This window comes from Pongo abelii, chromosome 10 (genome assembly GCF_028885655.2).
Source record: "Pongo abelii isolate AG06213 chromosome 10, NHGRI_mPonAbe1-v2.0_pri, whole genome shotgun sequence".
NCBI lineage: Eukaryota > Metazoa > Chordata > Mammalia > Primates > Hominidae > Pongo > Pongo abelii.
In genome coordinates, this window is record NC_071995.2 from 5648244 (window position 1) to 5660799 (window position 12556).

Genomic DNA, 12556 nt, shown 5'->3' on the forward strand with positions numbered 1-12556 from the left:
ACTTTCTTTCATTCTGGGTGAGAGGATGGCAGATGTAGAATGGCATCTGAAATATGAGCAATCACCTTTGTGTAAATACAGCATCAGAGAGGGATTAGAGGGAGCTTTTAGCCAAACATGAAAAGCATAAAAGGACTACACGTTTCCTTAAACCAGGTCTTGATATTTTCTTTACCTATTGTTTCTGAAGCAGACTTAATGATTGTTTCTTCTCTGGTGAGTTGTTTCAGATTACAAAGTTGAAGCTTTCCCTAGAATTGTAGACATCCCAGGGCTAGGACAATATTTCCATGGCCATCTGATCTAGACCCTGCCCATTACTCCACTGCTAACAAACACATGCAATTTCTTATAACAGAATAGGAGGAATGCCCATTAGAAATGACGAGTGAGGTATCCTGTGCACAAAAAGGTACTGACAGCCCTCTGCTACAAGTGACTAGGTGAAGGGAGCAGGAGCCATATGCAAACACAATGATAGGTGCAATGATACTAAGTACTGAATTAAACACTGAGTGATTTTTTTGATGGATCTTATTGATGGTTCCCCATTGAGTAAATGTTTACAATGTTTAGACATTATAGCTAAGATTTTTATTTATTTATTTTTGAGACAGACTCTCACTCTGTTGGCCAGGCTGGAGTAGAGTGACACAATCTCAGCTCAGTGCAAGCTGCATCTCCCAGGCTCAAGCAATTCTCGTGCCTCAGCCTCCCAAGTAGCTGGGATTACAGGTGCCTGCCACCATTCCTGGCTAATTTTTGTATTTTTAGTAGAGATGGAGTTTCACCATGTTGGCCAGACTGATCTCAAACTCCTGACCTCAGGTGATCCACCCGCCTCTGCCTCCCAAAGTGCTGGGATGACAGGCATGAGCCACTGCACTTGTCTTATACCTAAGCTCTTGATCTTTGGTATCCTATGCTTTTAATTCATTAGCCCCAAGTCTTGGAAAGAGGCTTCTCAAACATCCATCCCAATAGAAGATCAGGATTATAGTCAAGTAGCCAAGAGTGCAAAGGCAGCTGGCCTAAGTTGGGACCCTTCTCATAATAAAGAACTCATGGCTTCCAAGCCACATCTAAAATGACTGTGTTCCATCAGCCTGTACTACGTGTGCTCCTGCCTTCAAGCCTTATCCAAAACAACTAGAGGCTCTGCAACTAGAAATACACCTCTCACTCCCTACCGAAATAGACCCAACTTTTTGTTAAAAAGCTTTCATCTTATCCAGCCTTATCTGATCAAAATAGGGGACGCTCTTATATATTCTCCAAGTCAAAATGTAGATATCCTTGACCCAAGTGTCATCGGATACTTTCCATGAAGACTTTCATGGAAACTATATTCTTAAATTTCAGATTGTACTATTTCCCTTTCAGCTTTATCAATAATAGAAACCATGGGAAGGGGCCTGAGAGATCAAACTTTAGTTTATAGATGAGGAGAGGAATTACAAGGAAAAGAGAACATCATCTTAGAATTATCCACCAAACTGTTGACTGAGCTGCTCCAGGTTCTCCTTCCAGGTCTCTTTCTGCCCCATTCTTCTCAACTTTCATGTGGCACTGAAGGGAACACTGAATAGCCATGAAGCTCATGAAGAAGCAGAGGCTGTCCCAGTCATTTTCCCCAATCCCCTATCTTCCCCCTTCAACCCCACAGACCCCTTGTCTGAACCTGCCCCCAGTGGAAGGCAGGACCATGAGTTCTCACTCATTTCCATGTACTCCGGAGTCAGTCCTGTGTATGGTTCCAAGCTGTAGTCTAGGTCCCACTGCTCTGGATGTTTCGAATGGGCAGAGTCAGTTTCTCCAGCTTCGGTCTCATCTTTCAGCTTTCGAAATAGTTTCTTTAGCTTCCTGGAAAAGAAATGGATTAAGTTACAAAAAGCCTCTGGAGAACAGGGTTGGTTTTGCAGACAGAAAAAAGAAAAAGAACACAAAGTTTTGACACTAAAGCCATCTCTGATCCAAAAACAAGTAGAGATAGAGAGACACTAAAGAGACTACTTTTCTCCTAAAGACAACCTGAGGAAATCCTTTATCAAGATCGTGCAGACTCCCTCCACAAAGGATGAGGTTTCTTCAAACCCCAAAAACCTTTTGAATTCTTCCTGCTGTCTGACAAGCAACAAGAGAGTTGGCCCTTCCTGCCAATGCTGAGATGGCACCAGTCCTATTGTCCAACAGGTGATCTATCCACCCTCTTCATGGGGGATCACAGGAGTGTTCTCCTCCTAGGTGAAACATTTTTCAAGTCTCAATAACATTAATAGCATCATCTTTCCATTAAAGCCAAGCTAAACATTGCCCACCACTGCTATGGACTGAATGATGTCTGCTGAAATTCATTTGTCGAAGCTCTAATCCCCAATGTGACTGTATTGGGAGATATGACTTTTAGGAGGTAATTTAGATTAAATGAGGTCAAAAAGGTGGGGTCCTAATTCAATAGGATTGGTGGCTTTATGAGTACAGGAAGAGAGAAAGGGATATCTCAAGACCATCTGAGGACACAGAGAAAAGGCAGCTACCTGTAAGAAGAGCCCTCATCAGAAATTCAACCCTTTTGGACTTTGATCTTGAACTTTTCAGCCTCTAGAACTATGAGAAAATAAATTTCTGTCAGTTAGGCCTACGGCATTTTGTTACAGCAGCCTGAGCAGACTAAGACAACCACATTCAGGATTTTTTTTTGGTCTAGAATGATAAGAATGGCCCAATTTCTCAGGGTTGAAATAAGAATTAAGTGAAACAATGTTTATATAGTCCTTAGCACAATATCTGGACATAGTAAGCATTGAATAGATGATACCTATTATTATTTTTAATACCGAATGCTAAAATACACCTTCGGGTGGAGTTATTTCATACTTCCCATTGATGCACAATGTATAGGGAATGGAATTGCAGTTTTTGCAATTACTTTTTAATGGCAAAAACTGCAATTACTTTAAGCAGCAACCTAATAGTTGGGAGACAGTAAAATGGTAAGAATCAAAGACTTGAAGTGTTTAAACGGGATTTTGAAGTCCATGCTTCATCTGGATGTAGGAACCTCCCCATGTGCCCCAACATTCTTCACCCAAGACCACCCAACCCCTGTGTAGATATTTCCAGAGGAGCACTTCTGGTATGATTAGGCATCCCATCCTTGTTTGAAAGTGCCTCTAACAGCTAATGAAAATCTAATAGTTCAAAATAATGTTTGGATCAGTTTCTGGTCTAATATTCCTATTTCCCATCAAGAGGATGTAGTATAGTGGATAAAAGTCTCATCTTTGGTGTCAGAAATTGTATAAAACCAGATTTCACAAATCTCCAACTATATGTCCATGGGAAAGTTATTACAACTCTATAAGCTTCAGTTTTCTTATCTTTAAAATGGAGAAATAAATATTAACTTGCCCATAGGGTGAGTTAAAAGACAATCTATACAGCATGCTTCATTTAGGGCTTGATACATGTTAAGAGCATGTACCAAGATAGATGCTCTGATAGACATTTATCAAGATAAATAAAGATAGACAAATATATCTATCATTGTCCCTATTATCATCTTTATCACAGAAGGATTTAAACAGTGAGCTGAAATTCTTTAGACTTTCATAAGAAAAATTTCATAGTAAAAAATTTCTAAGAAAAAAGTAAGCAATAATTCTGTGATAATAAAAAAATTGAAAAAAAACTAGATGGAGCCTACAGATTCTGAAGCTAAATATGTGGGCTGGTTGTGATCCTGTCTGTGAGTCAGAACAGAAGGAGAGGATGCAGGAAAAATCAAAGAGAGAGAGAGAAGAAAAGAAGAAAGGAAAGTGAGGGAAGTCTAGAACCAGAACTCAAAGTGAGACTTCTTCTCCAGGAACAGTAATCAGATGACCTCTTCAAATCTTTAGTAAAGAATTAGTGGTTTTGATTATACATAGAAAATTGAATACAAACATATATTTATCCACTTCTGAAATGCCACTAAAATACCAATGAATGAATTTAAAAATGTATAAAACCACAAATTAATGAAAATAGTCATGAATATAGTAGTGTGTGAGGAATGTTGATGAATATCTTGGAAGACTGACAGCGTACGAGGGAGTCAGCAAAGCTGTGTGTCTGATATCAACTGTTCACAGTGGAAGATGACAGAGAGAAACAAGCCAACTCATGCTATAAAATCTCAGAAAGGCTCAGGAGTTGGAGGCACCAGGTATGCCCACAGCAGGGGGTGGTGACTGGTCAAAGCTCTGCTTAAGGAATAGTAGACGCCAATGTCTCTGTACGCATGTTTCCTAGGTGACTAGCACTTCCCAATACCAACAGGAGCAAGAAGTTTATTCTGAAGAGAAAAATGAACCAGGAAAAATCTAGATCCAAAATGAATTCAATAAAATAACAGAAAGATTAAAATCAATACTATCTCTCGGAAAAAAAGTAGAACAGGCATAGAAATGGACAATAGGAAAGAAAAGATTAAAAAATTAATTGACCTAGGAACTCTTTTTTTTTTGAGACAAGAGTCTTGCTCCATAGCCCAGGATGGGGTGCAGTGGTGTGATTTCGGCTCACTGCAACCTCTGTCTCCCAGACTCAAGCTATCATCCCACCTCAGCCTCCCAAGTAGCTAGGACTACAAGCATGCACCACCAGGTCCAGCTAATATTTTTTGTATTTTTAGTAAAGTCAGGGTTTCACCTGTTGCCCATGCTGGTCTTGAACTCCTGGGCTCGCATGATCCACCCACTTGGGCCTCCCAAAGTACAAGGATTACAAGCATGAACCACCACACCCGGCCTGAAACTCCAACACTTAATCAAAAAGAGAAGATAGAGAAAATGGTGGGGAAGAAAGTACAAAAGAAATATAAGAAAATGTCCCAGAGGTGAAGGACATGCATTTTCTGATTGGAAGGACCCACTCAACATAATGGTGAAAAAAAAGCCTCCAGCAAAACATATCGTCATGAGATTTCAGAACTCTAGGAATGATGGAAAGGATTCTAAAAACTTCCAGATCCAGAGAAACAAACACAGATCCTCTGCAAATAATTGGGAATCAAAAATAGGTTGCAATTCTCCAGATCATCCCTTGACACTAGAAGACTCTGCAGAAATGTATTTACATTCAGAAGGCAAATAATTTTCAGCATACACTCCCATACCCAGCCAAAGTATACATGAAAGTCAAAGACAGACTAAAGACACTTTTAAGTATGCAAGGTTTTAAAAAAATGAACTTTCTATGCATGCATCCATTCTCATGAAGCTCCTGGAGGATGAATTTCACCAACCAAAGACATAAAGCAAGGAAGAAAACATACAGAATCCAGCAAACAGAAACCCCATAAAAGAAAGTAGGTATTGAAGCTAACTCAGATTGATAGCTCTATAGAAGGTTTAGTGAATGAGAAGCTCCAGTTTGCACGGGAGAACAGAGGATTCCTAGAAATCATCTCCAGGAAAAAAAAAAATGTGACTAATAAGACAGGTGATGTGTTTGATGAAGTAATCTCACTGGCAATGGGGACATTTAAACAAGAGTGACCAATAATGACCAATAAAACAAGAGTGACCAATATAAGAGTGTTATAAAGGGAGAAGTTTAGGTGATTATGAGAACATAAAATAGAGTCCTAACCTGGCCTAAGGCAGCAAAGTTCTCTTTGAGGAAGAGATGTGTAAACTAATTTAATTCATTAAGTTAATTTATTAAATAAATAGTTTACTCTTATTATTTAAGACTAAATAATGAAAGATGGTAGAAGAAGAAAGAGAAAGGTGAAGAGAGTGTGAGGGGCAAAGAGGTTATTTTAGGCAGGGAGAATTATTTATGCAACGGCCTAAGGCAAATGTGAAAATGGCTCATAGAAAAGACTGAAGGGAATGCAAAATGCTTGCAGCATAGAGTACAATCAAGAAAATGATGAAAGGTAGTATAGGCTTATGGCATCAAAGGCCTTGTACACCATATTATGCAGTGGTTCAGGCAAGAGATTACGGTAGCAGAGTCTGGGATGATAGCAACAGACATGAAGGGAAGTAGATATATTTGAGACATGCATAAGAGGTAGAATTAAAAAGTGGATGGTGGATTGTACACAGAAGGGAAGGACAATGAGGAATCAGCGATGATTCTCATGGTCTTAGGGCATGTGTGTGGATGGCGGTGCGATTGCTGTGATAGAGAACACAATGTAAGAGGCAGTTTTGATGAGGTTGAGGAGGAGGAGGAGGAGTTGTTCTTGCCATATCTACGTGGAGAAACCCACGAGACAACTAAGTAGAGATGTCCAGTAGGCAACTGCATATCTGTGCCTAGAGCCCTGGAACAATCTGGGACTGATGGAGATCTGAGAATCGTCGTGGAAAGAGTGGCGGAAGCCCTAGGAACGAGCAATGTCAACTATGGATAGAGCGTGCGTCAGAAAAGTTATGGGATGAGGTAGAGGGAAAGGAGCCTTCAAAGGACAAGGAAGGAGAGTCATGGGAACAGAAGGCAACTGTAAGACTGTGTGGCAAAGGCAAGGGAAGACACAGGGGCTATGGGAGGGGCTTTGTGGTCAAAGTCCCATCGAGTGTGGGTAGGTCAAAACAAATGCAGGGGAAAATATCCACAAATAGTCCTGTGAATTTATCATTCCCAGATTTCCTCCTGGATATCTCAGTGACCATTAAAAAAATAATAATAAAGAAAGTCCCTCCAGAGCAGAATTTAACAGGAATCCTGGAAGTTGTATAACATACAGATAGGCTTTTGGAAAACTTCAGATTATGATTCCGACCGTATGATGCACTCACTCATTAAAATAACTCCTTTGATGTTACCTCCTTGCTTTTCTTTTTTTTTTTTTTTTTAATTTGCTATTTTTCCGTCCTTTTTTAATGACAAGTCTCAGAAACTCTTTCCGGAAGGCTCAGAGCATTCTCTCTGCCTGTGCCCCACAGAATCACCCCAGGACCACGGTGAGTGTCCATCACACCTTGGGCCTCCCTGCAGCAGGAATCTGGGCCCTAGACAGGTCCCTACAGACCTGGCTCCACAGATCTTTAGCCTCATTAAATAAAGAAGGCAGAACCTAGCCCTAAATGACCAAAGATGAGGAACACATCGACTTCTAAGCTATGTATTCCTATTCCTTTTCCTGATACCTGACAAGGTTCAAATTTGTTCCTTAAACTTCTGATTTATGGCCAGATTCCACTGTATTTGAGGAGAACACAGACCTCCCTCCTGTGATGGCTTTAAAGAGAGCCTGTTTTATGTCTGGAAATATAACATTTATCACATTTACAAAAAGAAAGCAGAAAGTTTATGAAATCTTACTAGCTGTGTCCAGGGGTACATTTAACAGCTATTTTTGGATATGATCTGGAGCTTTTAGTCAGAATAGAGATGGCGAGACATTTTGACCGTGGAAGTATTGATCTGTCTATCTGCTCTTTCTGTCTCAAAGCATGCCCAGGAAAGAACGTGGCACATGAAAAAGGTGGCATTTACCCTTTCACCAAAAACCCATCTCTCTGAATGAGAAGAGCCCATCTCCAATTTTGCTTCGATGTGGACCGGAGCTAAATTTGAGATGGAATTATTGCAAAGAGTTGGGCTGTGGTGTGGCATGTGTTTCGGGGGCACTATGCATTCTGGATCCAAAGTCTATTTTGCATGAACATATATGGGAAAGGCAAGGTGCAGGGAGGGGAGGGGGGAAATTCCCATCCATGGATTCAGATAATAAATACCACAGGATCAGATTCAGCCACGCTGCTCGCCATGTATGAAGTAATCTCAGAAGGAGATGCGTATGAACATCATCCTGGGGCCCAAAATGTTTAAAACCATCCGATCCTCTCTGGGAAGCATCGGCCACAACTGTGTCAGGCCCCAAGAGCCTGGGGTTGTGTGAGTGGGGGCCATCCAAAGCCAGATCACACAACCAAGTTTTATCTATTATTATGGCATTAGTCACAGAGCTGCCTTTCAAGTGCTCGGTGACCCCATTTTACTGCCTTCCTTTGAAGCATTTTGTTTCCCATCTCCAGGGTCTCTGAGCCAGGCCTCGCAATGGTGGGGGTGGCTGCTGCCTGATGGAAGATGCCTGGACAGAGAGTGGGGCTTCCACAGTAGTCCTGTCTGGGGCACCTGCCAGAAGTAGAGGTGGCAGTTCATGCGACCCTTTGGAAGATCCTGCACTTGGCCTTGCATCTCATTAGAGGCCCTTGGGAAGGAGTTATTTAGTTATTTCCTTTGCCGATCTTGTTCAGTCTCTCTCATTACCACCAAGAAAAAAAATCTTTGGCCTGCTACTGGTATGCCTTTGACAACTCCCAGGGTTTGCACTCTCATTTTTTACAAAGAGAAGGCAGATCTTAGTCGGAAAGCCTTGGAGAGGAAATAATGTCATTGATTGCTTAATAATAATGGTTTGTTTTTGTTGTATTTCTTTTCACATCATTTCCTATTTATGGAAACTGATGGTGTTAGTTTTCCAATTTCAGAAATGTGAGGATTTTAATTAAAAAGCGAGTTGGTTTGGTGGAAACTAATATGCAAATAGCTGTTTGCATAGATAATGGGGGGAAATTTAAAAGTTGATTCAAAAATGACTGAAGAGTGGGAAGCAATGTTCTAATTCAAGAAGCCTGCTAGATTGTAAGATTCTCAAGGCCATCAAAATTATGTTTTTTTTTCAATACACATACATGCACACACACACATGCATGTTTGTGCACACGCACATACAGAATCTAATGAGAATGTTGCACCTTCAGAGAAAGAGATAAATTATAGCTGACTACCTGGCCTACTAATAAGGGTCAATTAGACACTCTTAAACATTTAAAAATTTTCTTTGGAAGAATCTTAGAAAATTGCTTTCAGAAGTAAAGGATCAACTAAAGATGATAAATCTTTTAATTGTAAATTCTTATTACAATTTTATTCCCAAATATTCTTATCCAGCACAATCACCCACCTAATTCCCCAGACTTGCCTCTATTTAAAAAAAAAAAAAAAAATCTGGTCTTTAAAATGAATATGTATCGCCTTTGGGGAAAGAATTCCATGTAGACTCTGAAGGTCCATAAGAGCTTACTGGCCACTAAAAGCCATTGAGCCAGGAACAGAAGAGAAAACGACTGTCCCTGAGTTGTTCTCTCCAGTTTCACTCCCTGGAGTCGCAACACTTCCAAAGCATCACCATTAAACATAAAAGCCTACACCACATGGTAAAATGTTGGCTACCTGGAAACCCCAAGAATGGTTCGTTTTTCCTCAGATGTCCACATTTTATGTTTTCTAGATAGCTAAGCATTTATCCAAGCTGGTTTTTAGTTTAGTTTTGTTTTAACGTAAAAACATTTTTTTTTAAGTTAGATGGAAATCTTTCTAGAATAACTTTGCCAAGGTGAGTATACTGTAAAGCCTGGATTTAAACCCAGATCTGGTAGGCCAGGGATCCCCAATCCCTGGGCCACAGACCAGTACCCGTCCTTGGCCTGTTAAGAACTGGGCCACACAGCAGTAGGTGAGTGAGTGAAGCTTCATCTGTATTTATAGCCACTCTCCATCCTCATTCACACCTGAGTTCTGCCTCTTGTCAGACCGGTGGCGGCATGAGATTCTCATAGGAGCGTGAACCCTACGTGAACTGTGCATGCGAGGGATCCAGGTTGCGTGCTCCTTTTGAGAATCTAATGCCTGATGATCTGTCACTGTTTCCCATCACCCCCAGATGGGACTGTCTAGTTGCAGAAAAATAAGCTCAGGTCTCCCACTGATTCTACATTATGGTGAGTTGTAAAATTATTTCGTTATATATTGCAATGTCATAATAATAGAAATAAAGTGTGCAATAAATGTAATGCACTTGAATCATCCCAAAATCACACCCCACCCCTCCAGTCCATGGAAAAACTGTCTTCCAGGAAACCTGTCCCCTGTGCCTAAAAGGTTGGGGACCACTGTGTTAGGCCACCAAATCTTTGCCCTACAGATGTGTTAAAAACTACTGGGTCTAATTTTTATAATTTACATGACTCCTTCCTCACTGGCAGGCTCAATCATCATTTCTCTTCTGACTATGAAAGACTTCTTTTCTTGTTTATGTTTCATCTGTGTCATCCATGCCAGGTACTTCAACTCTGAATTGAAGGGGTCTGATTTATTGAGAGTGGAAGATCCAGTAATCATAATCACAGTGATCTCGTATGACCAAACTCAAAATGCAACCTTTATAATTATACAAATTATAAAGAACTTTGGAGATAAAAGACCCTAGGATTTGGCAAAAGAATTTTTGTTCTACATCCTTGAATTTAACTACATAATTATGTTGTACACATCCTCTGGCAGAGTAGAAATTGAAAGGAAACTCTTTTGAAAGGGAGCGGTGTGTATTTGGAATCAGCAGTGACCAGCTTTGCTCATTAGAGAGAAGTTCATAGGGTGTTAGAGCTTGAAAACACCTTACATATGTTTTTAATGCCACCATATTCATCAAGAGATGAGGACAGTTAGACTCGGAGAAGCAGCTTGCCCATGGCTTTATGAGTTACTGTGCAATGGCCATTGTTTAAAGGGTGGCACATTTTAAAACATACAAAGTATTAAGCACACATCAATCATAAACAAGAAAATTTGGCCTTCAAGGCATACACCATGTGCTATTTTCACCTGTTATGGAGTGGATGGAGTTGAGGGGTAGAGACACGCCAATGTGTTGTCCAAACACATGCCCGAGTTCTTGCCTCTCTTGTATTCTACAAAAGCCTTCTGGGTCCAGAGAGAATGAGCTAAGTGGTAGATCAGATGACCAAGGATGAAAAAATGGGCATTCCATGCCCACAAGCTGTAAATAATTCTACTCAGAGCAAAATAACAATGTACTGGGAAGGCTGGTGTTTTTCCCAGATGTTTGAATGGGGATGAAGACTTTTCTTTGTAGCAGTTGTGGAGGGGCTGGCCTCATGGTTTCAAAGGGGCCAGATGTGGCTTTGGTACCATCTGCATATTCTCTGGTTGTTTTTCCATAACAAACGATGTCTCTCTAAGATGGTAAGCTCCTAGAGAACAAGTGTCATCTGCCTGGAACAAGAACAAGCATCATCCAGCTTTGCTTGACTTTATCCCTAAGTGACTTTCTGTCAGAAAGCAGGGAATGGGGCACAGCTTCAGAGGCTGAATTTCTCAAGGTTGCTGACTTCCTGACTGATGACTAGAGGCTGGCTTAGGCAGGAGGTGGAGTGAGGCACCCAGACACCAATGATCCCGCCAATCCTCCCCAAAGAAAACACATGCCCAAGTACCCTCTGAGGTTGTCCCAGTACAAGGTCAGAAAAGCACCCTGCATGCTTAGATGACCCAGTGTCAGAAGGGAATGTTGTGGATTCTCATTCCTTGAAGCAGGGCTCTCATTAAAAATGATATTCTTTCCAGGTAAATTACATTGTCTCCATTATAACTTTAGCTCTACAAATATATTTTTGAGGAAGACCAAAAGGGAGCCTTCTCTGAGGACCAAGGGAGCAGGTGGCTCTAGTATAATTTTACATGGAATGGGGGATTGGGATATACATCCTTTAGTGGTTCCATTCAGCCCAAGGAACCTAGGACTCCACAATCTTTCAATAGATTTAGGGAGATTCTGGGCTTTTGCCCTTACCAGGTCCCTGACATGCCCCAAGACCCTGGTCAAAGAACTGCCAGCTCATTGGGCCTTACCTTCTCCACCTGTAGCACCAACTGGGTCATAGGTGTTTGTGATAAAACCAGAATTAGTCTGTTGCTTGTTTAGAAAATGTGTATATATGTTTTATACATATAAAAATTTGTATATAAATTTATATCTATATGATATATTTATATATTATATAAAAATATTTATATTTATACATAAATGTATATATACATTTTATAGAATATATCTATATTTCATATAGATATAAATTTATACACAAATTTGTATACGTGTAAAACATATATATTTATATATGTTTTATAAAATATATATAAAACAAATATATTTATATATAAAAAATATATTTATATATTTATATATAAATCTCTGACCAGGGTCTTGGGGCATGTCAGGGAACTGGCAAGGGCAAATACATGTATGTGTACATATATATATATGAAAATAAATAACATGGAAAAGGCCCAGTCTATCATGTTCATGGCCCAGCTGGCCCAGCCTATCAGAGTTGTCCGTACACATACATACACACACACACACACACACACACACACACACACACACACACACACACACACACACACACACACCCCCCCAAGGGAAATTATTTCTTTAAAGAAAATGATTACAGCCCATCTTGTAGCATATGATGGTGGCAGTCTTCTTTCAAGACAGACGCATCCTGGAAGAAACTCTCTGCTTTTTTTTTTTTTTTTTTTTGAGCGGAGTCTTGCCAGGCTGGAGTGCAGTGGCATGGTCTCAGCTCACTGCACCCTCCACCTCCAGGGTTCAAGCAATTCTCCTGCCTCAGCCTCCTGAGTAGCTGGGACTACAGGCACACACAACCACACCCAGCTAATTTTGTAT

At 40.5% G+C, this 12556-nt stretch overlaps 1 protein-coding gene across 2 annotated transcripts in view; it reads right to left on the reverse strand.

Moving 5' to 3' along the window:
* The window catches only part of ANO2 (anoctamin 2), a 388517-nt gene that overhangs the window by 34727 nt on the left and 341234 nt on the right, over positions 1-12556 (reverse strand). For both annotated transcript variants that reach the window (XM_054526733.2, XM_054526736.2), the window contains exon 20: positions 1718-1863. In XM_054526733.2, the coding sequence (XP_054382708.1) occupies positions 1718-1863 (146 nt within the window). The remainder of the gene's footprint in view (positions 1-1717; positions 1864-12556) is intronic.